At 45.0% G+C, this 25,512-nt stretch overlaps 1 protein-coding gene across 15 annotated transcripts in view; it reads left to right on the forward strand.

Annotated features, from left to right (window-relative positions):
- Cadps (calcium dependent secretion activator) overlaps positions 1-25,512 on the forward strand; it is a 476,750-nt gene that overhangs the window by 178,744 nt on the left and 272,494 nt on the right. For all 15 annotated transcript variants that reach the window (XM_077795614.1, XM_077795616.1, XM_077795615.1 and 12 more), the window contains one exon: positions 24,302-24,382. In XM_077795614.1, coding sequence (XP_077651740.1) covers positions 24,302-24,382 — 81 coding nt within the window. The remainder of the gene's footprint in view (positions 1-24,301; positions 24,383-25,512) is intronic.

The raw sequence follows: 25,512 nt of genomic DNA on the forward strand, positions 1-25,512 counted from the left end.
ATTCCACAGCGATGGGTACATTGTAAAGGGCCATGGGAATCCACAGAAAGAATCCCCAATGAACAAATTCAAGCAACAAATTAAATAAGACAGTATTGGGTTATGACTCAAGATATGAAACCAATGTCCCTAAGTCCATTCAGAAATAAATAAATAAATAGGGGATAAGAAATAAGTGGAAGATAAATATCCCAGATAGAAAAAAATCCAAAGAATTTATGTGGACGTATGAAAAGAAGTAGAACATAACTTGCCCAGGAGTTTTGACTGTAGGTAGTGACTTGGTGACCAGTCACATGGATAGCATAAGTCCTCAGTAGGCTTTATTGAGAATAGACATTTCCTTTGGTGGCCTCCTCTCCCAAACTCATCAATTCATTGTGTCCAAGAGAAAAACACTAGGCAAACCCCAGTTCTACTAATTACCTGACCCGTGCTCCCTCAAAACGGTCAAGGTCACCAAAAACAAGGAAAGTCTAACTAAGAAACTGTCATCGTCTAAAGGAATCATGGTGGCAATATAACGTGGCATTCTTGGTAGGACTCAGGACACAAAGAGTCACAAGAAGAAAACTAAGGAGGTCCAAATAAATTATGGAGTTTAATAATTATATGCTGATATTCGATTTACCCATTTTGACAAACATAAGATGGTCATGTAAGATATCCATACAAGGGAAAGCTGGGTTGGCTATACTGGAACTCTCTATATTACCTTTGTGACTTTTCTGTAAATCTACAACTATTCTAGAATAAAAATGTCTTCAAATATTTAAGCAGCCTTCTTTCCTGAACTGTAATCACAAACAAATTCACATTAGTCACAAATAAATTCACATACCATACAAGCACCTAGCCCACCTAAGGGTATGTTTGATCGGCTCCTGTTAGGAATAGGTGGAGTCTCACTTAACCCTTCCAGACCATTCTCTACATGAGCCAGATGGTGCTTATGAAGTTTCAACTTGAACTTCTTCCTATATTTCCCACTCTAACCTCCCGATTGAAATCTTCCAGTGACTTCCTATTGCATATAAGATTAAAAAAAAATGCACAGCTATATCAAGACCTATGAGACCCCATGCATGGCTTGACCCCTGCCTATCCCCCCAGTCTTATCTCTTACGATGCTACCCTTCACCCTCTGTTTTAGCCAACTGACCAGCTTCTGCACTTCTTCCTGCCGTGGACCCTGGGCACATACTATTCCTGTCTGAAATCCTCTTCTCCACTCTCCCAAGTTCATCCATACCTATCTTTATTCTCACATCAAGAGAGGCTACGTCAGACTTCTTTCATAAAATCTTTTCTCATTCTTCGGGACCATTATCTCTTTGTAAGTTGACATGAATGTGTGCGGTTATTTGGTTACTATCTTTCTCCTTCAGTAGATTAGGAATTCCAGGATGGGAGACCAGTTCAGTGATACTCATCATTAGACGCCCAGCACCTAGTGCATTGCCTGGCACAGCCTAAGTTTCAAAAGAGTAAACAGCCTCTGCAATGTTTCCTTTTAGAAAGTGGCTGTGTTTTTCCCCCTCCCCCAGGAATACCGATATTTATTTATTCCTGCTTATTTATCCACAGGTACTCTCACACAGTAGGAAGCAATGTTGTATATCATTATTTCTTCATTTGTGGTGCTAGGGTTCACACCCAGGGCTTCATGCATGCCAGGCAGACACTCGACCACTGAGCCACATCCCCAGCACAATACAGATATCTTAAATGAAATTTTGGAAATGTTAATCCAGCTTCCTGACCCCTCAGCTTCCAGCTCCATTGGAGAGTAAAGTGAAGGAGAGTATTAAAATGGACTGACAGTCCTGTACCTCAATGGATGCTGGAGGCTTCTGGACATGATCTTTGAAGCATTAACGTGTAGGCTGGTGCTTCCAGAACATCTACAAAAGGCAGCCAAGAATTGCTAGTTTCTGGTGTTTGGGGTTTCCTTGCAAGGATTCTCAATTAAGCTGTGGACCATTCTGGCATTTTCTGGTCATTTAGTGATTCAGTGCCTTCCTGAGGGAATAGATTGCCAAAGCAGAATAATCAGTGGAAAAAAAAATAGCTCCCGAACCTACTCTTAATGTCAAAAGAAGGAGGAGGAGGAGGAGGCAGAAGCAGCCCCAGCAGAGTTCTTCCTTGATTCTAGAAATACTGTTATTGTGGTATCAAGACCCAGCCTTAGACTCTGTGGAGTGTGAAATGGGATTTCAATTATTAAAGAAGGAGCTCTCCGCCTTCCCAAACTCTCTCTGTCCCTTGTGCTGCCAAAAATAGTTCGCTTTTATTCCTTCTGATTATTTCCCGACTCTCTTTGAATTCGTTAGTTAATAAGATGGTCCTGCAAGAAATGCCTTGCAATTCACCTGCAGGGGCAGGCACAGGGTATCTCTATTGATAAACGTGTTTTGCCCAGATGAGTTTCCTTAGAGAACAAAGGGTCCTAAGGGGTCATGCTTCCTCTGTTGGCATTTAGCATCCCTCTGACCTCCCCAGTTATTGTAGACATTGCTCTGGAACCAAATTTAGAATAAAGTCGAGGAATCCTAGAGGTAACGTAGATGGACGGAAGTCATCAAGTCAATGTCCCAAGCTCTCCAAACCAAGGCCCTGTAGCAAGGACTCCCTGGGTAAGCTCGGAAGGAGAATCCAGTGTGGATTTTTGTTCATGTGGTTTTGTCAACCAGCAAAAAATCTTTCCCATTTATTTATTTCTTCAAGGTCCTATCAGGGAACAGGAGAGAAACCAGTCATCGTTCCTGTTCTCAGTAGTTTGGTGTCTTGCAGGAAGATTAGATGTGTTGCAAGCAGTACTAAGATGAGGATGGACAGAGGTAGGCACTATGGGAGGGACACTGGGAAGCAAAACATGGAAACTTCATTTCCTTCTTCCTTCCCATGGGTGTTTATTAAACCCCATCCCAGGTCGGGCTCAATGCTCATCTCCAAGGCCCTCGTCAAAAACCATGGAACTCATTCTCTAATGGTGGAACAGCTGTCAATCAAGCAACCACACCAATGCATGGACATTTACCAAGCTACCTTGGGTTGTCTGATGGAGAGGAAATGGACCCAAGGCCACTTCTGCAATAGGGTGCCAAATGGGATTCTGCCATTCAGGGAATGGGTCATTCACACCCTCAGGAATCACCCAGAACACAAACCTGTCAGTGGCTCCCCTTTCCACCAAAACCCTTGGTGGCTCCCCATGGCCTATAGATAGAGTTCTCAATTTTTAAAAAGACATCTAATGCTTGGTAGACATTTGGCCCATCAGAAACCCATGCCCCTTAGCCACACCAGGCAGGGAGGGGTAGTAGAGACAGTGCCTCAGAGGTCCAGTGCACCCTCCTGTCTCTCTCTGGTTCCCTCTGTGTTTCAGATCTGCCCAACTAGACAGAGAGGGCAGGCCGACCAGTTGGCTGCAAAACAGACATCCAGCCAAGCAGTAAAATTGAGATGCCCACTCTCTTAGTCTTTGGAAGTGATTTTCTCAGAGGGGAAGCAATAGGAAACCTCACAGGGAGGACAAAGAAACATAGCAATCTCTTAGGCTAATGCTGCAGAAACCCTGATGGTTTTCTCATTCTTTCTAATCAGTCTCCTTTTCCAGATTGGTTTGTTTATACTTGTTGGGAGGGTCACTGGAATGAAAATAGCAGGGCTAGGCTACATACCATTTTAAAAAAACAAAATGTTGGTTTTAGTTATACAAACATTAAGATTCATTTTGACATATCATAAAAGCATGAAATATAATTTGTTCTGATTCAGTCCCTAGTACTTCCCTCCCTCCTCCATCCCCCATTCCCTTCCCTCTACTCTAATGATCTTTCTGCCATTTACTTTAGTTCTTTTGTAAAATTGGTGTCTTGTGGATGTACATGATGGTGAGATTCACTGTGGTAGATTCCTATATGTACATAGAAATGTTCGGTCAGATTCCTTCCACTATCTTTAGGGAAAGACATCCTCTCCCATCCCGTTCCTCTTATCCCATCCCTTATTCCCTTTCATCTGCTCCACTGATCTCTCTTCTATTTCTTTCAATCCCCCAACCCTTATTTTGAATTAGCTTCTGCATATCAGAGAAAACATTCAACCTTTGGTTTTGGGGGCACTGGCTTATTTTGCTTAGCATGATAGTCTCCAATTCCACCTACTTACCAACAAATGCCATGAAGTCATTCTTCCTTATGGCTGAGTAATACACCACTGTGTATGCATACCAAATCTTCTTTATCCACTCATCTGTTGAAGGGCACCTAGATTGGTTCCACAGATTAGCTATTGGGAGTTGTGCTGCTATAACCATTGATATGGCTGTGTCACTTTAGTATGCTGATGCAAAATCTTTTGGATATAAACTGAGGAATGGGATAGCTGGGTCATAAGATGGTTCCATTCCCAGTATTTTTGCCAGTTTCCACACTGCTTTGCTATTGTGAATGGAGCTGTTATAAACAATGATGGGCCACATACCTCTTAATGAGCCCATCATGAATATCCCAGTAAAGTTTGTGCCCCATTTCCTGAACATCAGGACACCCTATTGCAGAAGTGGTCTTGGATCCAACCAGAATTTCTCCTCTGCAGCTTTGTGTCTGTAAAAATTTCATGTAATACGGTGCCCAATATTGCTTAAAAACACTTTAATAACAAATGAATGAGGTACACCGTTAGCAGAGAAATCTCAACCTCACCCTCACTGCAAGGAAGGGAAGAGAAACTGGCTTGAAAGATCTCTATAAAATGAACTCATTATAGGCCAGGCACAGTGGCATACTTCTGTAATTCCAGTGGCTTGATCATGAGTTCAAAGCCAGCCTCAGCAACTTAGTGAGGCCCTGAGCAACTCAGCGAGACCCTGTCTCTAAATAAAATATAAAAAGAGCTGGGGATGTGGCTCAGTGGTTAAGCACCCCTGGGTTCAATCCCCAGTATCCAATATATATACCATTGCAAGATTTTTTTTTTCTTAAGATTAGTGTGGTTTTTCACTTCACAAAAAGAATCTCCAGAAATGCAGATGTTGAAATCAAGCTTTGTGGGTTTTTTTTCCCACTTTATATGCTATAGGGGCATTGGCAAACCCCAAAACCTAAGAGAAAATGGAATTTAGCAAGGACAGGAAGCAGTATATTTTTCCATACTATAAAAAAAAAAAAATCTGGGTTTTTCTACTTTCATCTGAATGTGAATTCTGTGAAGGGCAGTGTGATCACCTGCCCAGGTGACCTGCCCCTGGCCCCTTTTCCTACCCACCCCCAGCTTTTCTTTGTTCTGATTTGATTCCAGGTGACATCTGGGGTTTTTAAATCAGGGAGAGGTGGTTGTGTGTCTGCGGCACACTTTCTCTCTGGTGTGTCTCAATCAGCCGGCAATCAGCAGGCATGTGGCAGACCGTGAGAGGAGTCTGCCGCAGCTTGACCCTGGAGCCAGGCAACTTGCAGCAGGAACATGCGCACAGCCTAGAGGCACAGATCTGCTCAGAGCTCTCCTAGCAAGTCCCCAGCAGTTGAAGCCCTGTGTCTTACACACCTCACTGAAATCAACCCCAAAGCAAGTGCTACAGATACTTGTCTGGATGATCCTTGCAAACTGGTCCCCTCTTGAACAGATTTCTCAAACACAATATCAACTGTCAAAATTCCCATTCTTTTTTTTTTTTTTTTTTGGTACCAGGGATTAAACCCAGTGGTGCTTTAACACTGAGCCACACCCCCAGTCCTTTTTATTTTCATTTTATATATTCATTTATTTATTTTGGTACTGGGGATTGAATCCCAGGGTCCTATACCTCTGAGTCATATCCCCAGCCCTTTTTATTTTTATGTTATTTATTTATTGAGGTACCAGGGATTGAACTCGGGTGTTTTAATACTGAGTCACATCCCCACCCCATTTTTATATTTTATTTAGAGACAGTCTCGCTTACTTGCTGAGGCTGGTCTCAAACTTGCCAACCTCCTACCTTGGCCTCCCAAGCTGCTAGGATAACAAGCGGGTGCCACCTCGCCTGGCTGCAAAATTCCCACTCGGTCTCTTTCCTTACTCAAATTATTTGAGCTGTCAGTCCAGCTGGCAATATTAGAAAGGGTTTAACAGCTAGAGGATTAACACTACGGAGTTAAGCCTCCATGTCAATTTAACAACTTTTTCTTTGCCTCCGTAATCACAGGTTGTCAGGGCAAACATCTTGCTTCCCCGAGGTCAGCATCTATAGCAGGGCTCTCACCTCAGCCCTGCTGACATTTTGGACTGGATAATTCCTTGTCACTGTGAGCTGGCTGTTACATTACAGGATGCTGCGCCACATCCCTGGCTTCTACCTACTAGATGCCAATATAGCACTTCTCCCCAAGTCATGACACCAAAACTGTTTCCATGACTTATCAGATGTCCCTGGGGACGGTGGGGGATCACTCTGCTCTCCGCACCTGGGTAAGAACCCATCGACCCACCCATGGAGATTGTAGGATTTTGTCAGAAAGAAATCTCAGCTTGCCGGGTGCAGTGGTGCACACCTGTCATCCCAGGGGCTCAGGAGGCTGAGGCAGGAGGATCACGAGTTCAAAGCCAGCCTCAGCCAAAGTGAGGCGCTAAGCAACTCAGTGAGACCCTGTCTCTAAATAAAATACAAAATGGAGCTGGGGGATATTGCTCAGTGGCAAAGTGCCCCTGAGTTCAATCCCTGGTACAGAAAGAAAGGAAGGAAGGAAGGAAGGAAGGAAGGAAGGAAGGAAGGAAGGAAGGAAGGAAGGAAGGAAGAAAGAAAGAAAGAAAGAAAGAAAGAAATCTGGGTTTTAGTGTTGAACCTAAGCCTCTTTTTTTTTGAGTCGGAAGGAGGGTGGGACCACTGTAGGTAGGGGGAGAGGTGATGCCTTCATCTTATAAATTACCATGGCAAATGTCACTGCTTATGCTGGGTTTCTGCAGCCTTGCTCTTCCGATAAGAAACCAAAGGTTGCCAGGATATTAATCACTCCGGAGGGTTTGCAGAGGGAGGTAGCTCCGATCCCTGGCTGCTCTCGAGGGTTGGTCAGTTTTAAATCGCCCAGTGCTTGTTGATTTAGAGATTAATAATTAATGATTAGGAAGCTTATGAATTTTTCAGAATTTTCTGCTCTTCGGGTGCGTGTCTGGCTTCCTATCAGGAATATAAGATCCCTTCCAACCATCCTACACCAAAGCCACAGGCTGTCACCCCGGGCATTATCTTGCTCTGCGCAGGCTGGCTGCCTATGTTGACTCTCCATTTTTTCATCAGATGTTTTCCAACTCAACTGCACATGTCAGTCTGTGGAGACAGAATCCATTAAGCCCCGTCGGAAAGCAGCAGGGGCCTCGTGGCATCTTGATTTGATATCTCTATGGCAGACTTTCCCCGTGAGAAATTACAGGAGTACATATTTGGTGGAAATGTCAGCAAAATACCTGTAGGATTTAAAAGGAGGTGAGACACAGGAGCAAGAAGGATAATCTCTGCACTTTCCTTTCACCTTTTTGAAGAATTTCTGTGTGTATTTGGATATCTCATTTTCTTTGAACCATAGACTTCTAGATGATTCTCTTATTCGTATTGAGTCAAATGAATAGGCAGCTGACACAATCATCCCTTTATGAGTCGATTTGACAGTGATGGTTATTATATGTTGGACGATGAAGTGCACAGGATAATTTTTCAATTATAAACAAATAATAATAAAAACTACCAGGTGTGGTGGTGCACACCTGTAATACCAGCAGCTAGGGGAGCAGAGGCAGGAGGACCACAAGTTCGAGGCCAGGCTCAGAACTTAGTGAGGCCCTAAGCAAATCAGTGAGACCCTGTCTCAAAATAAAAACTAGAGAAGGGCTAGGGATTTGGCTCAGTGGTTAAGCACACCTGGTTTCAATCTCTTGTATGGAAAAAGGGGAAGCAGAAGTATAACTCAGTGGTAGAGTGTGCATGGGTTCAATCCCTGATACAAAATACACACACACACACACACACACACACACACAGAGATTGGTTTAGAACACTGAGGGTTCCCTGATACATGGAGGACAAAATATTTGTAGACAATCATCCAACAAATATATAAGAGTCACTATTTTGAATCAGGCACTACCTGAGCTATTAACCGAAAAATCAATTGAGTTTCAGTTAATGTTAAAACTATTTCTCAAAAAATGTCTTTTTTTTTTCCTTCTCTCCTAACTTACAATACAACAAGGATTTGATGATAGGTATCATTGTGCAAGTCAATTTTATATCTAGCACCATTGCATAAAAGGGGCCAGGGTACTGACCTTGACACATTTGTTATTGCTTTTCAAAACATAATTCCCATTGCAAACTTACTTTCCATGTAAGTACTTTTCCATGAAAGTCAGTTCCTGTTTTAAAGGTGGTTAATTGAGGTTGTTGGATAAATTTTTGTTCCTTTTGAGATTTTTATAGTAGTTTATTGGGAGAGGGGATTTGCTATAATCTCCTCAAAGAGTTTTCTCTTAAGGGTCTAAAAAAATCATTCCCTTGTCTAAGAAAAATCAACTTAGGAGCTTTTGCAAATATTAAAAGGCAACATCAACAAATGAAATAAGTGACCCTAAAACTGGTTTCACAGAACATTTGTCTGAACCTGAATTACAAATAAAATTTTGAGAGATGAGAAGTCATCTGTCTGGATGGTGATCTACCACTCAAGTGTTTCTCAGTCTGGGAATTGATTGGTACATCGAGAAAAAATTAGGCTATGTGAACCTTGTGATCATGCAGGCCATCTTGATCTGAACTTCCCAAATGCTGGACATGTGTATTTCTGTCAATATTGTATTAATTTATGCCAGTTAAAATATCACTTATCTTCAGGTTTCTCTTTCAGAAAAGAGGACTTCTACATCCTTTCTCTAAGCCAAGGTCATATTTGCCTTTCTTGATACAAATCTAATTATGTTACACCATGTTCACTTGAATTAATTGGAATTGGTGTAGAATTGTCCACACAGGCCAGGTAAAATAGAGAATCTAGCAATTCCCAGATACTCAAGGTAGATTCTATATTGGAAGGGGTGGAGGTAGGTAGATACCAGGGATTGAACTCAGGGGCACTCGGCCACTGAGCCACATCCCCAGCTCTATTTTGTATTTTATTTAGAGAATGGGTCTAACTGAGTTGCTTAGTACCTCACTGTTACTGAGCCTGGCATGATCCTCCTGCCTCAGCCTCCCAAACCACTGGGATTACAGGCACGTGCCACCGCACCCAGCTAGATTCTATATTTTAAGGCACTTTCACCAGAAACCATAGTAGTGTGTTTGCATGCACACATACATGTACACCAGAGACAAGTAATGCTTATGAAATATTTCATGTATTTTTACAAATTTTCCAGTTTGTTTTACAGTTAGGTCAGGGCCATATTATTAGTTCCATAACAAACAGGCTATGAATTTTCCATGGTCTATGTCGTCCTGTTCCCCTAAGACTGGAGGCCACATGTTGGGAGAACAGAGATGCAAAACAGGGTGCTTCCATTTGCCTGGGTCCCTGAGTGATTGTGTGGAAGACAGTCCTCCACAACCAGCAACAGACAGGTAGATTAGGCAAGAAATAAACTGTGATGTTAAGCCACTGAGATTTCAGGGTTAAATCACAGTGGACTAATTAACCTCTTCTTATTAATTCATCTCCACTTTTTAATTTGCCTCCTCAATATTTACTGATGTTTTCAGTATAATACATGATTACCCTTGATTATAATTGATGTGGAATTATTGACCTCAACTTCATTAAAAATACAAAATCGTCTTTCAACTTGTTGAACATAGCAAGAGTTAGGCATTGGTATATTCTAACAAGTAAATTAGGAACTGGTATGTGTGATAGAATAAATGATATCCTGATGCTTTTTGCTCTCCTACAGCACATAATACAGTAGTACACTGTAGGCAGGAAGCACTTAATAAATGCTGATGACATAATTTTGTATTTTTTAGTCATTCTTTTTCTCCCACCTATTGGAGAATTTGAGGCCTCCTTCTTCTGTTTTTTGTTTTTGTTTTTTGTAACCAGGGATTGACCCCAGAGGCACTCAACCACTGAGCCACAACCTCCAACTCTTTTTATTTTCTTTTTTTTTTTTTTTTTATTTTGAGACAGGGCCTCACTAAATTGCTGAGGCTGGCCTTGAACTCACAATCCTCCTGCCTTAGCCTCCGGAGCCCTTAGGATCACAGACATACACCACTGTGCCCACTAAGCCTCCTTCTTTTAATATTACCTCCTCCTCTTGCCCACAGATAACTTTTAAAAGAACTAATTAAAAAAAAATACATCTCCTTGGTTATGGATTTAAGACTACACACGGATTGTTCTTTTGACAGGTCTTCATCAAGGTGAAACCTACCCTTTATAAATATTTTTGACTTTCAACAATGGGGACAGCATGGTAGACACACCCTCAGGGCAAGCCAAATGAGATAATGATATATGTGGGTAGACTTTGTGAATAGACCCAACTGCTACCAGGTGCTTGGGTAATGATCAGCCTGGAACTGGAAATGAAGCACGTCTTATATTTGTGACACGCTGCTCAAAGGAAACAGCAGCATGTGTGACAGTTCTCATACGCCCTGGAAAAGGCACTTCCTCTCCTCAACTTTAATTGGCATGGGTAGCTCTTTGACTTGTCGATTTGAATGCTTGCTACTGCTTAAGATCTCTCTTACACACTCAAAGATGCATGCTCACGAGCACACACCCACGCGCACACACTCACCTGCATGCACACACAGTCACTAAAGCCCTAATTTCAGAAACTATAAAGCTTGATTTCATTTTGATCTTGCAAGCAATGTTCATACTACATTATCAATGCCTGAAAATGAAGTTCACTTCCCCTTAATATAAAGAGCAAAGATATTTATCTAAAGCATTCAATTTTCTTACAGATAATGTAGACATCATTGGATTCTTCTGGACTTTCTTTTGAGCACATTTACTTTTGCCCTCTATAAATTTTTTTTTTAATCAAGACTTGATGCTACTGAAAGGACAAAAGTATTCAAAGCACCAAAAAAGGATCTTTCCCATAAATATCAAAAGCTCCAGAGAATACAATCAACTTTGGCTCCTCTTGAAAAAGTGATTATTTTCCATCAAATTGTCTGCTGGAACAGAATTTGCAAAATTAGTAAAAACTAAAATCAGGTCATGGGAGTGGCTTGGAGGTAGAGTACTTCCCCGGCATATGCATGGGCCTGGGTTTGATGCCTAGCAGTGCAAAAAATAAAAAATAGGTTCAAAAAATAATGACTAGATGGCTCAGGAGGCTGAGGCAGGAAGATTGAGAGGCAGCCTCAGCAAGCAACTTAGTGAGGCCTTAAGCAAATCAGCAGGATCCTGTCTCTAAATAAAATATTTTTAAAAGGGCTAGGGATGTGCCTCAGGGGCTAAGGCTCCTAGGTTCAATCCCTAGATCCAAGAAAAAGGAATGACTAGGCTGAAGGTGTAGGCTAGATAGAGTTTAGCCTGCACAAGGCCCTGGGTTCAATCCCCAACACTATATAATGATAATGATAATCATCATCATCATCACCATCTAGTAACAATGAAAACCATTTCCATGTGTACAATATATAACTGATTTTGAAAAATACTCCTTCTTATTTATTCTAAGAATCCTGAAAGTTGTCAATTTCTATGCTTACCCTACTCTGGCAGCTCGTAGCCTAATCCCTAGATGCTAATGCCAAAGCAAGTGTATAGTGAACATTTTCTAAATGGTGAGCAGAGTATTTATCATCCCAATTTCCAGATGAAGAAACCTAGACACCTCTGTTATTCACGCCACATTTGTCAGATGTTTCCTGACCCTTCTGCAGTACTTAGTCAACTTCATTTATTCAATCAACAAGGATTCAGCTGGGTGTGGTGGTGCACTCTTGGAATCCCCGAGACTCAATGTGCAGCCTGGACATTGCTATTGCCTTTTAACTCTCTTGGGGGGATCTTAGTATGCAGCCAGGATGGAGAACTACTGTATCAAGAGAAGAGAAGCAAGACAGGATGCAGATGACCTCACTGGTCCAGGTTGGAGATGATGGCAGCCTCACCCAGGAAAGTGGACAAGCAGAGTAGATGGGTTCAAAAGAGATTAAGAGGTGACTGAACAACTCTGAAGGATTAGACCAGAATGAATCCCTTTGCCCTTTCTTTACAAAACCACCTGCTATTTCTCTACCCTGGTCTTTGGCTGCTCCCACCCAGAAAGACAATGCCCAGACTCGTCTTTGAATGGCTTCAGTTCCTGTGTTTCCCGACAGGGCAGGTGAACTGAGCCATCTGCCCATCCAGCTGTGATGGATGCAGGAGAATCGCCAGTTCAAAGCCAGCCTCAGCAACTTAGTGAGGCCCTAAGCAACTCAGTGAGAGCCTGCCTCTAAATAAAATATAAAAAGAGCTGGGAATGGGGCTCAGTGGTTAAGCACTCCTAGGTTCAATCTCCAGTGTGTGTGTGTGTGTGTGTGTGTGTGTGTGTGTGTGTATTTTTTTTAAATCATTTGCATTAAGAATTCTGTTTAGGGCTGGGGACATAGCTCAGTGGTACAATGCCTAATATGCACAAGGTCCTGGGTTCTATCCCCAGCATCAAACACACACACACCACACACACACACACACACACACACACACACAATTCTATTTCAGTAATGACTTGACCACCTACTACGTGTCAGCTAAGTACCTGGTCCCACATGTCATTAACTCATGCAACAGCCCCTCAGTTGGTATTATTGTCTGTACCTCAAGTTTAACTAGGCAGATATGTCTTGCTTACCTACCATGCATGCATCAGTCACTGATGATCTTCACAGTGTGCAATATAGACGAGCTCTTTATCCTCAAGGCACTTGCCTCTTTGAGAGAATAGACAAGCAGCAAATCCTGCCTGGGGCTGGGGGTGGTAAATGAGGAGGTTCAGGCTGCTAGGGAAAATGACCTTGGCTAGGACCAACAAGAAGCCAGAGGAAGCAGCATGGAGACTGGAACTTGGGTTAATGACTTAAGTTTAGCCAGACAAAGGTGACAGAGGAGGGGGGAGCATGAGCATGGCCCAGGGGCCTGGGCAAGGATGTGGTGTGTTGGAGAGAACCGGGAGGAAGGAGTCCAGAATAGCTGGAGCTTAGAAAACAAGACGGAAGGGGGGGCGGGCGGGCGGGGAAATGAGGTTGAAAAGCTGTGCTGTAGCCAGATGGTGACAGCTCCCTGAGCTTTGATAAGGATCTCAGACTCCTACTGCCAAGGAAAATGGAAAGTTACTAAAGAGTGTGGAGCAGGAGAGGAACAGAAGCAAATGGAAAAAGATTGAGCAGACGGCTGTGCAGGGGTTAGGGTTAGCTAGAGCCACAGCGGCCCCCAGGAGCTTGGGAGACAGGTACCAATTCTCAGGGCTCACCCCTTACCTACTGAACCCAAACTTTCCAGGGATGAGACCCAGTACTCTTTTTTTTTTTCTTTCAATTTTTAAATATATTTTATCGGTGCATTGCAATTATCCATAAAAGCTGCATTTATTATGCCATATTTGCATCCACAATAATTTGCTCCATCTCATTCCCTAGGACCTTCCCTTTCCCTCTCCTCCTCCTTCCCCCCGTTCTGCTTGCTCTACTCTTTTGATCTCCTTTCTATTACTTTCTACTATTCAACCCTCTGTCATTGAACAAGTTCTCTGGTGGATTGTTATATGCAGCAAAGATTGAGAACCACTGGATTTGGATAGAGGTTTCCGATCTTTGCTGCATTAGAATGACTTCAAGAGGTTTTGTTTTTTAAGTTTTTTTTTAGTTGTAGTTGGACATAATAGCTTTATTTTTTTTTTTAATCTGGTGCTGAGAATTGAACCCAGGGCCTCACACGTGCAAGGTGGGCACTCTACCACTGAGCTATAGCCTCAGCCCCTGTTTTGTTTTTAATTACACTTGCACATGTACATACATGCCCAGATACCTGGGCTCTGACCCTTAATATCTAATTTGGTTGGTCTTTGTGCAGCCTGGACATTGCTATTGCCTTTTAACTCTCTTGGGGGGATCTTAATATGCAGCCAGGATGGAAAACTGCTGTATCAAACAGAAGCAATACAGGATGCAGATGACCTCACTGGTCCAGGTTGGAGATGATGGAGCCTCCCCAGGAAAGTGGACAAGCAGAGTAGATGGGTTCAAAAGAGATTAAGAGGTGACAGAACAACTCTGAAGAGTTAGACCAGAATGAATCCTTTGCCCTTTCTTTACAAAACCACCTGCTGCTTCTCTACCCTGGTCTTTGGCTGCTCCCACCCCAGAAAGACAATGCCCAGACTCTTCTTTGAATGGCTTCAGTTCCTGTGTTTCCCGACAGGGCAGGTGAACTGAGCCATCTGCCCATCCAGCTGTGAAGATCATGAAGGTGATTCATTAAAAGTTGTAGGTGAAAAAAAAAAGAAAAGAGCAGTACCCTCCACACTGCATTAGAATCGTAGTGTCCGACCTCAACAGTGAAACATTATAGCTGCAACTTTTGCAAATCCTCATCACATTGGAGGGATCTCTTGGGTGCCTGACTACCAGTCCCCATAGGAGCCCAGGTGGTTGGAAGGGAAACCTGAGACACAGGATGGCTTAGATAGGAGACCAGCTGGCCATGCCTAGTAAAGCAAGTGGATGTGTAGCTACAGCCCTGAAGAAAGGCCATGCAAAGCCAAACTCTGAATAAGATATCAGATTTGCAGTGATAGGAAGAGGAGGGGAGGTCACTCCAGGACTGTGGTGACATGGGGAAGGGACGGCATGATGACTAGAAGCTCACAAAGGAGTGGACTGGCTTTGTGTTTTGGGGGGTATTTTATGGATTTATTTGCTGCTTGCTCTGAGCATTGCTGGATCTGGGACTCCAGTGTTATATTTACTGCATTGCCAGAAGCCAGCAAAGATAGCAAGCTGGTGACTCAGATGCAGGTGACCTTCCCATTGGCTAGCAAAAGCTGGGAGCTAAACCCTGCATTTGGCAGTTGAGGAGGGAAGTGCATCATTCAGAATGGAAACTTTGACCTGCTCAAGGTCTTGTCTGGAAGAGGAAATAAAGCCTGGTCAAGAAAGATGCCAATGGTCTGATTTTAACTCTCCTGCAAACAAGGTAGTACCTCCTTGGGTGTTTTTTTTCTAAAAACAGAATGTAACTGAATGTGCACAGGATACCTAATTCTATGTTCTCTCTACAAATAACCCTGGAATCGAAGCCTCCATACGGACTCAGGTGGGAGTCAAGTCTGCATATTTCATCAGAGTCTCCTCCACTGATAATAATAGACTCCTATATACCAGCCATGTTTGGCACCCCCACTGTGAGGAAATGCTGATTGTCATCGCCATGGCAGTTGTCCCCTGAGGTTATGATTTTGGAGCTACAGGCACAGATGATCAGAAAGGCCAAGGGTCCTGGCTGTGATCACACCATAAAAAAAGAAGTTTGTGCTGTGTTGGATCTCAAGATTTCTGATTCTAAATCTTTGCTTTCTTTCTTTCTTTTGTTGCTACTGAGTGTTGAGCCCAGGTGCTTAACCACTGAGCCACATCCCCAGCCTATTTTGTATTTAATATAGAGACAGGGTTTTGCTAAGTTGCTGAGGGCCTCACTAAGTTTCTGAGGCTGGCTGTGAACTTGCGATCCTTCTGCCTTGGCCTCCCCAGCCACTGGGATTACAGGCATGCACCACTGCACCCAGCCTCTGCTATTTTTTTTTTTTTAATAAGGGATAAACCCTCTATGCAGGGCCAGTTATCCCTTGAACTACAGGCAAACTACTTAACCTTCTAAAGCTTGGTCCTGAACGGGGGTACCCTGATCTGTCACTTTGAGTGACATAATCATAATAAATCATAATCTGCGTGAAGGTGAACATGGGAGGTCTGTGGAATGCCAGGGTCCGATGGATGCTCAGATTCACCAAACATGCCTGCATGCCGAGCTCTCTGATAAGTATCCTACCATACCATCATACTTCAGCTCAGATCAAGCCTGTAAAATGGATAGTATCCTTATTATTCCCATATTAGAGTTAAAGGAGTTGAACAAAAACTCTAAGGCTCAGAGAGGTCCAATAACTTGCCTAAGGTCACTCAGCTTCGGGCTCAAAGGCACAGATGTGAACTTACGTGGTAGAAGGGAGACCTGCCAACCACTTTTTAGAGCCCCAACATTAAAAGTAGACAAACAGGAATCAGAAGGAAAGGAAACGGGAGGTGACAATTAGGCACTGAAGGTGATTATATAATCATAATTCAAAAAACTTCAGTTCATTCTAGAACACAGGAGCACCCACATCTCCTGGTCCCGGCTGTAACTTTCCAGGCTACAGTGTGCACCAGGAAGGTGGCAGTCGCTGGAGCAGTTTGCTTTTAAAGGAAGATTAAAAATATAAATAAAAACATAGAGCTGTGGAGAAAAGGTGTGCCAGCTGATGGAGAGGTTTAGGAGGTTCTTTGCACTCCAACCCCAATCCCCGGGGAGCCCAGCCCCCCCACCCTGCCTGCAAAGCAGAGAAGCAACAAAGTGAATGGATGGAGTTAACCCACACCAGCAGGGGGCTTGCATCACAGTGGCTTCAAGATAACCCTGCCTCCCTCCCTGAAAGCCCACACTCAGGATGCTCTATCAGGACCAGGACGGGCTGCGGGCCAGCAAGAGGCCAGCCTTCACCTGTGGCCACACAGAACTGTCTTCTCACCAAGCAGCGAGGCCCAGCAAACCAGAAGTTAGAGGACTGGGAATTTGTTCCCAGCATGCTCGATGATGGTGCTGTGACTCTGGGCAGGTCGCTCTCTCGCTCTGGGTCACAGTTAATTAACTCAGTCCTGTTGTCAGCCGGACAGTCATTTTATTCATAGCCCAGTTGTTTACTCCCACTGTATATTTGCTTCTGCAGTAGGTGCCGAGGTGCGGCGGTGAGCAGACCCCCAGCCATCCTTTGTGGAGCTCACAGCCTGCTAGGGACTATCCAATGATCACAAGGGTAAAGTTATGATGGCCACAAATGCCAGGAAGGAAAGGGCTTAATGCTTGGAGAGCGCATGATGGCGCAAATCCACTTAGTCCAGAGCCCGCTGGAGAAGGATTTGCTGCAAAGCTGAAGGATGAAGGATAAGATGTTAGCGTCAAGGAGGAGACACAGAGGCATGTCCCATGCATGAGGAAGTGCATGTGTCAGGACAGCGCGTAAAAAGGGCTAGAAGGGCCAGGCACAGTGGCGCACGCCTGTAAGCCCAGCAGCTCAGGAGGCTGAGGCAGGAGGATCGAGAGTTCAAAGCCAGCCTCAGCAACTTATGGAGGCCCTAAGCAACTCAGCAAGACCCTGTCTTTAAATAAAATACAAAATAGGGCTGGGGATGTGGCTTAGTGGTTAAGCTCCCCTGGGTTCAATCTCTGGTACCCCAAAACTATAAATAAACATTTTTAAGACATATATTTTAATAAAAGGACTAGGAGGCTGCTAACCCTTCCAAAGACCTCTGCTGGTGGGGAGGGTGGTGTCTGATGAGGTCACAGAGCACAACAGAGACCAAGGCCAGCCCAAGGATACTGCGTCACCAGGCTGAGGCAGGAGGATCTCGAGCTCCCACTGGTTAGAGTTCCGGGCTTCTTTATTTTAGTCCCCAGGTCAGAGTTGGTTCATTTGCTGGACCAGCTGAGTTCCATGGATTTCTTTTTTCTTTTTTTTTTTTAAGTAGGGCAATTATTGAAATAATGCATTAAGCAATCTGCCTATCTCTGCTGATATTTTTCTGCACATTGGAATCACATCTTTCTTTGCTTGCCTGAAGCAGAAATAAGAATGATGTTGGAAAATTCTACAAGCTGGGATTGCTTCCTTATGGCTGTGATGTCCTGGGAGCCCCTGACAGTTACCTATTCCAATATGTGTCCTTGGGGTGTTCAAATAAGCCACCCCGATAAGTTGGGGAAATCCGGAGCTGCTCTCAATTGGGTTTCTTGCTCACGTGCCTTGTGCCCCTCTGAGGAGAGGGGAGAGGGAGCAGTGTTTCCAGACTCGGTCTGACCTTCGACCTCTTTCTCATGTGGGATCTAGAGAGGCTGCAGGACTCCTGGGCCCCAGAACACAACTTTGAGAAAAGCTAGTAAGGCCTTTCAGAGCCTCCTAGGACACGGTCGCTTGTCACTTTTCTCCTAGGAAGGGGCTGTGACTTTGGCCCAAGGTCCCACAGTAGAGGGCAAATCCAGGACCAGACCCCAGACTCCTAAAGACCATTCCAGGGCTCCCTGCCCCAGGACGGGTTCTGTCAAAAAAATCCCAAAAGGAGGGAGGAGAGTGTCCATCCAGGAGTGCCCCCTCTAAAATGGGATAACTCTAGAAACTATTTGCTGAACTGCAGGACCTACTGTGTGCCGGTACCATGCCGGGAGCTTTGTATACATATCACCTGAACTGATCATAAGATGTTGGGGGTGGGGGTGGGGGGTGGTTACCTCATCCCAGGCTTACAGATGAGGAAACTGAGGCTCAGTGGAGCCATTTTTCCATCCCTTCCATGAGGACATTGCAAAGCCAAGATTCGGACCTGAGGAGGTCCGACTTCCCTTGCATCCTTCGTACATGAAGTCATTTCTTCCTTTCCGAGATAGAAAGGTCTCCATTTTGCCAATGAGGAAACCGAGGTTGGGCAGCACTAAGAGATTTCACAAGGTCCCCCAGCCAAGGAGTGATGGGGTGCAGTTCCAAGTGGCCAGTGTCCACACGGGCTCAACATCGGTGCTGGTCTGAGTTCTTCTCTGTGCCTTGACTCACAGGGCATGACAGTGAGCAGAGAAGAGTCACATGGCCTGGGGCCACTTGACCCTGTGACCTTCCTGTAGGCATTCATGCCATGCTAGCTCAGCTCCCCATCTCCAAAGAGAGGCCCCAGGAAGTAGTTCCCTGTGCTTGATGGACAAGTCCAAAAACAGCTGCCCCTCCTCTCCTTGACCTCTGCTGGAAGAAGGTGATTTTCCTAATTAGCTAAAGGAGCCTTCCTGCCCAGGTGCATTTCCAACCCTAAGGAGCTGGCTGTCCAGGTGAAAGGTCTGCCCTTGGCCTGGTTCTCCTGCTGACCTTCCCTGTCCTCGGTGGAAAAGACCAGCGCAAACAGAACCCCGTTTCCATGGAAGCCCCCCTCCCCCCCCACCTTTCCCTTCCCTGCACTTGAAAGGGTAATTACTCGATTCCTCTTTATCTGTGTGGATTTCACGCGCCAGACCCATCCAGCCCGTGACGGAGGACGCCTTCTCCATCACGCCCGGCTATTTTAGGGAACTTCAGTGGCCGTCCCCTTTTCTTTCTCTCTCTAGATCATTAGCTGTCAGGCAGATGTGTCCGCCTTCTGGTCACTCCTGCTAATTAGAGTCCAACAGAGGAAAGGGACGCGACCCCACAGAAAGCGGGAGACATTGAGAAGCCAGGGAAGTGCGTCAGGAGATGAGGGCCTCCGAGGCACAGCCACTTCAGAGCCCTCTGTCCTGTCTGGTGCCTCTCTTCTGAATCTCTGCCGCCCCACGGTGGCCCACATCAGAAATGCAGCCAGGGCGGGCTGCTCCATTAACAGCCCAGACAGCCCCAGCCACCATTTCCTGAGGGTTCTCTGCATGCCCAGCGCCGGGCTGAACACTTTTATATCTGTTGTTAATTTGCCTGGCAACCTTAGGTAGAGTTATTCTGCATGTTCAGACGAGAAGAGATGAAGCCCAAAGAGGGTTCAAGTCACTTGCTCAAGGTCACACAGCCACCGAGCAGCAGAGTCAGGGAAAGGATGTGCCCATGGCTGTCATTTCTTAGGATTCTGGCTCTGCTACAGCCTCCCCTGAAGAAATCAGACACAGCAAATGACAAGAGGGTGGCTCTGTATGGCGGATTGACTCATGTATATAAAGTGAAGATGCTGAGTTAGTTAACCACCACAGCCAATTAGAAAATCACAACCAGGCACCCAAAAAGGAAGCCACCATAATGCCAGGGAAGAATTTCAATCTGAGGCAGAGCAAAGTCAGGTGCAAATGCCTAGCTCCAGCTGTGCCGACGGGGACATGTTCCTCCACATAACGGAGGTTTGGTTTCCTCATCCGTAAAATGGAAACTAATGGTATCTACCTCTTAAGGTTGCTATTTTGCCCTTGGGAAATGTGAAATTTCCCAAACTGTTCTTTGGAAGGTTTGTTTTCCATGAAGTAATTGTGTAAAAGACAAAGTTAAATGCAGTTACACAGAGAACGTTCTCAAAGTCTTGATGATGCTAATGTGTGGATAAATTTTCAGGAACAGACAGATTTTCCTGACCCCAGTATCTTTTTCGCTTTGGAAGCTAATAAGCTTCTGTTTGAGGGGGACTCTTCAGAAAAGGCTGTAAAACAGGTCAGAGGGTATTTGGTGTTTGAAATGGGGACTAGTAAATGCTAATCCCTTTTTCCTTTATGCCCAGATTGCTCAAGTGACCTTCCCTGGTTTTGCTGGCTTTTTGCTCCAGGGAGTTAGGGACTGGGTCTTGCTAGTTCCTTTCTGAATTCCATTTTCTTTACATAGCAAACATTTAATGAATGAGTGAGTCAACGTGGGAATAGATGAATGCTGCTTAGTGTAGCTCCTGCCTGTTCATCTTCTACCGCTTTCTCTGCTGTACTCCGTGGGGCTCAGGGGAGAATACAAATGCTCCTGGGAAACTCCGCAATGGGGCTGGTTCTCACTGATTTCCCTTCTCAGTTTTCACCTGTGTGAACAACCGGATCTCCTGACAGAACTTGGTGCTGCAACCCCTGACCAGTCTGCTTTGCTGCTTCTCTGGGAAGCTGTGGGATGTTTCATTTGCATACGTGTTTTGAGCAAGACATTTCTGAGCTGTCCCAGTAGGTCTGACCTGGATCTGAAAAACTCTTGGGCTTTCCCAGGGGATAAAAGTAAAGCAGCTCATTAGAGCCTAAATACAATGCAGAGAACACAGTTTCCCCTGGGTATCTATCAGTAAACCATGATGGGGTGGACCAGTGGTCAGTGGTGACGGGATGGTGTGCTTTATATTCATTTAGAGCAGGATTTCCTACTGGTGTTCTCTGGGTATTATGCAAAAAACACAAATATGTTTCTGCTAAAAAGCAGGAGCTGACAATTCATAATAGCTAAGTTATGGAACTAATCTAGATGCCCTTCAATAGATGAATGGATTAAAAAAGGTGGTCTATATATGCAATGGAATATTACTCAGCCATAAAAAAACAATGAAGGTATAGCATTTGCTGGTAAAAGGATGGAACTGCATACTATCCTGCTAAGTGAAATAAGCCAATCCCCCCAAAACAAAGGCCAAATATTCTAATAGGTGGATACTAATCCATAATAAGGTGGGGGAGATAGCAGCTCATTGGATTATAGAAAGGGGAACAAAAGGAAGGGAGGGGGATGGGAACAGGAAAGACAGTGGAATGAATGGGACAGAACTTTCCCATGTTCCTCTATGAACACACGACCAGGGAAACTCCACATCGTGTCCAGCCACAAGAATGGGATCCTAATTAGAATAAGTTAGTCTCCATGTTATTTGTAGTATGCCAAAATACACTACTGTCACGCAGGTCTAAAAAGGACAAATAAATTTTTTTTAAAAAACAGAGCCGAGTTGGTCAGAATCTAACAGGCTTCTTCCTTCTGGCAGAACTTCTCAGAGACTGTGCATTTCAGCATGGCATGTCCCCAGTATCTCTGAGGGCTCCTCTGGGGCCCCTCTGGAGGCCTGTCCTCTGGAACAGCTGCCCGGTGCTGCTGCTCAGCAGGGCACCCTTGGACACCTCCTGCCTCAGGACACACAGCCAGATGTCTCCGCCCACTCTTCACAGTCTAGGGATTGTGGGAAAGAGTAGAGGAGGCTGTGGTGAGCTGCTGGTCAAGCAGGGATTCGAACGCACAGCCCCGAGCCGCATGGATTTTCTAAGGTGTTTCATAAGAAGATTCGACATAGCCAGATGAGGTGTTGCACTTTTTGTCATCCCAGAAACTTGGGAGGCCGAGGCAGAGGAGGATCTCAAGTTCAAGGCCAGCCATGGCAAATTAACAAAACCCAGTCTCAAAATTAAAAAAAAAAAAAAAAAAAAGTAAAGATAAAAAGAAGTTGGGCATGGTGGCACAGGCTGTGATCCTAGCCTCTTGGGAGGCTGAGACAGGAAGACAGCAAGTTCAAAGCTAGCCTCAGCAACTCGGTGAAGCCCGGAGCAACTTAACAAGACCCTGCCTCAGAATTTAAAAAAAAAATTGAAACAAGGGGGGGCTGGGGATGTGGCTCCGTGGTTAAACACCCCTGGATTCAATCCCCAGTACCAAATAAATAAATAAAATTAAAAGGGCTGGGGGTATAGCTCAGTGGTAAAGCACTTCTGGGTCCAATCCCTAGTAGGGTAGGGGGAAGGGAAGAAGGAAAAGAAAGAAAAAAAAAACAAAAGAAGTAATCATGAGGCTTCAGAAGTATGGCCAAAAATTTCGTAGCGATATTGTTTGTATCACATTAGAGGAAACTCTTTTCCATACCATTATATAGCCCGGGTAAGAAGCAGGAAGCTTCAAACTGATGAATAAAAAATGGCTTTTAGAACAAAGGGCCTTGGGAAACTCATCTATTCAGCAACTTTTTATTTCGAGTTGATATGTGCTCCAAAGAGGAATCCAGCTCACCCTATTTGAATACCACCGTTTCTGATTAAAATTTCCTGTGAATGAAATAAATCATGTCTTACCAGAAAAAGCAGACTCAATTACAGTTTGCAGGAGAATGGTAGGCTTGCTTGGAAATAGAAAAAAATTCGAGGCCTAGGCCAGGAATCCGCAAGCATGGTCTGCCACCTGTTGCAAATAAAATTTTATTTGGAGCCTGTCGACGCTCATTCATTTACATGTTGTCTCTGGCTGTTTTCACACTGTAATGCAGGAGTGGATTCATTGCAGCACAGAGCTTCTGGTACTCAAAGGATAAAGCCTTAATTATACGGCCCTTTACATAAATGTTTATCAACCTTTTTCATAGGTTTATAGGAAGGGACGAAGATTCCAGAAGTCAATCTTTTGTTCTGTGGATGGAGAATCTAAAATCAGAGACATCAAGGAATTGTCCAGGTTTATTTAGGCAAGTGAGGGGAGGGGATCTTGATATCCTCAGAGCTGTTATTAATAAGGAAGGCAGAGATAGATTTTGTCTTAGATACCAACATGGCAGCCACCTGCAGGTCAAGTTGAGAAGGTCTCAGGGCTCAATAAGAAGGAATATAATGACACGTTGGTTTTCTATGGTCCAGTGATGGAGTGTGTTGGGAGTCGCCCTGGATCCAAAGACTAACTTCCCCATCCCCCGAGAAGAACCATCCAATGGTGAGCCCTGCTGGCTCACATGATCCTTACCCACCAATCAGACTAGCCCTGCTGGCTCACATGATCCTTACCCACCAATCAGACTAGCCCTGCTGGCTCACATGATCCTTACCCACCAATCAGACTAGCCCTGCTGGCTCACATGATCCTTACCCACCAATCAGACCAGCCCTGCTGGCTCACATGATCCTTACCCACCAATCAGACTAGCCCTGCTGGCTCACATGATCCTTACCCACCAATCAGGAAGCACCCCATGCCAACTGTCAAACCCTTCAACCGTTAAACTGTCATAACTGTCAAACCACCCCCGGCTCTATAAATATGCAGAGCTGTTCCTCAACAAACGGGCATTTTGTCCGACGATGAGCCTTGTTTATTCTTTCATTAGACAACCAAAGCAGTCGGCCCCTTTTTGGGTCCCTAGATCCCTCCATTCTAAGGAATTGCCACAGAGTAAGTGGTGACCAGGAACCAGAAATGCATGTGGGTATCCTGGTGTCTGCTTCCTACATCTCTAATAGTCACCTGGTCATCCCCCTCCTTGCATGTCCACTGTAAACACCCCTGGCCAAATCAGGGGTGTTTCGTGCCCCCCCCATTAGAAACACTTATGGGGACCAATTCACAAGTGATTGATGATGAGTCCCACACAAGGTCATTCAAGTGTCTCTTAGCAACTTTCTAACCCACCGCGCTCCACCCAAAAGAACTTAACTTGGGATTTCACTCAAACCAGGCTTGTTGGTGGCAAGAAGCTTCTTCTAGTGTACTATGTCCACGGATCCCAGAGGGGCATGCAAAATGAAACATGGTGAGTCGGTTGGCTTTTGTGACCCACGCTGAAGGTCTGTATATTTGTGCTTTTGTGCAGCTGGACAATCCGGATGAACAGGCGGCCCAGATCCGAAGAGAGTTGGATGGACGTCTCCAGATGGCAGACCAAATAGCCAGGGTAAGGAAACCTGGGGGACGTTTGCTGGGGACCAGGCCAAATGTCCAACCCAGGAAACACACTGATTATTAAAAGCTTTTGAAAGATAACGTTGAGCTGGGCACGGGGTGCACACCTGTAATCTCAGCAACTCAGGAGGCTGAGGCAGGAGGATTGCAAGTTTGAGGCCAACCTGGGCAACTGAGTGAGACCCTGTCTCAAATTAAAAAAATAAAGAGGGCTAAAGATGCAGCTCAGTGGTCAAGAGCCCTGGGGTCCCTTCCCCAGCTCTGATTGGGCCTTTAGCCAACCCGTACCCTCCCAGAGATACCACATGCTCTAGTGACTACCCAAACTCAGATTCTACCTTTCTCCCGAATCCTAGGATCACATTTTCCCACCACCTACTTAACATATGCACTTAGACATTCCCCTGGTGTTTCAAGTCAGATGTGTTGGAAACCGGGCTCCTACCTTCTTCCTCCCACCCCGTACATACACCTCCACTTCCTGCTCTCCATGTATTCTTTATCCAGTTAGTATGGATGAAGGTTCCCAGTCACTATCAACCTCTTCTTCCTCCTGCCCACACCCCCACTAGCAGCCACCCAGCATCCTGACTCAGCCTCCTGAATGTGGGTTGGAGATCTCCTGCCTTCCTGCTCCACGGCTGCTCTGATCCAGCCCAAGTCTGCAGCACTTGGAAGCTATCGTAGAGTCCCAGTAGGTCCCTGGCTCTGGCCCTCCCCAGACTGTCCATCCTGCTTGCTGTAGCCATTGTAAAAACCACATGTGAGGCCCTCACCACAGAGCTTCGGAGCCCTCACTAGATCTCACATGGATCCCAGGACCCAATCTAACCAACCTCTTTACCGTGGTATTCAAGGCTCTTAGTCAACAGACTACAGCTTCCCTTCTTGGCCTCATTTCCTACAGCTCTCACCAGGCCTCTCTGATCCAGCTGCAGAAGGTGTCTCCTTCTAGCCTGGCTCGGTGGTGCACACCAGGAATCCCTGCAGCTTGGGAGGCTGAGGCAGGAGGATCCTGAGTTCAAAGCCAGCCTCAGCAATTTAGGGAGGAGCTAAGCAACTCAGTGAGATGCTGTCTATAAATAAAATACAAACATAGGGCTGGGGATGTGGCTAAGCGGT

Source organism: Urocitellus parryii, chromosome 3 (assembly GCF_045843805.1).
Source record: "Urocitellus parryii isolate mUroPar1 chromosome 3, mUroPar1.hap1, whole genome shotgun sequence".
NCBI classification, from domain to species: Eukaryota; Metazoa; Chordata; class Mammalia; order Rodentia; family Sciuridae; genus Urocitellus; species Urocitellus parryii.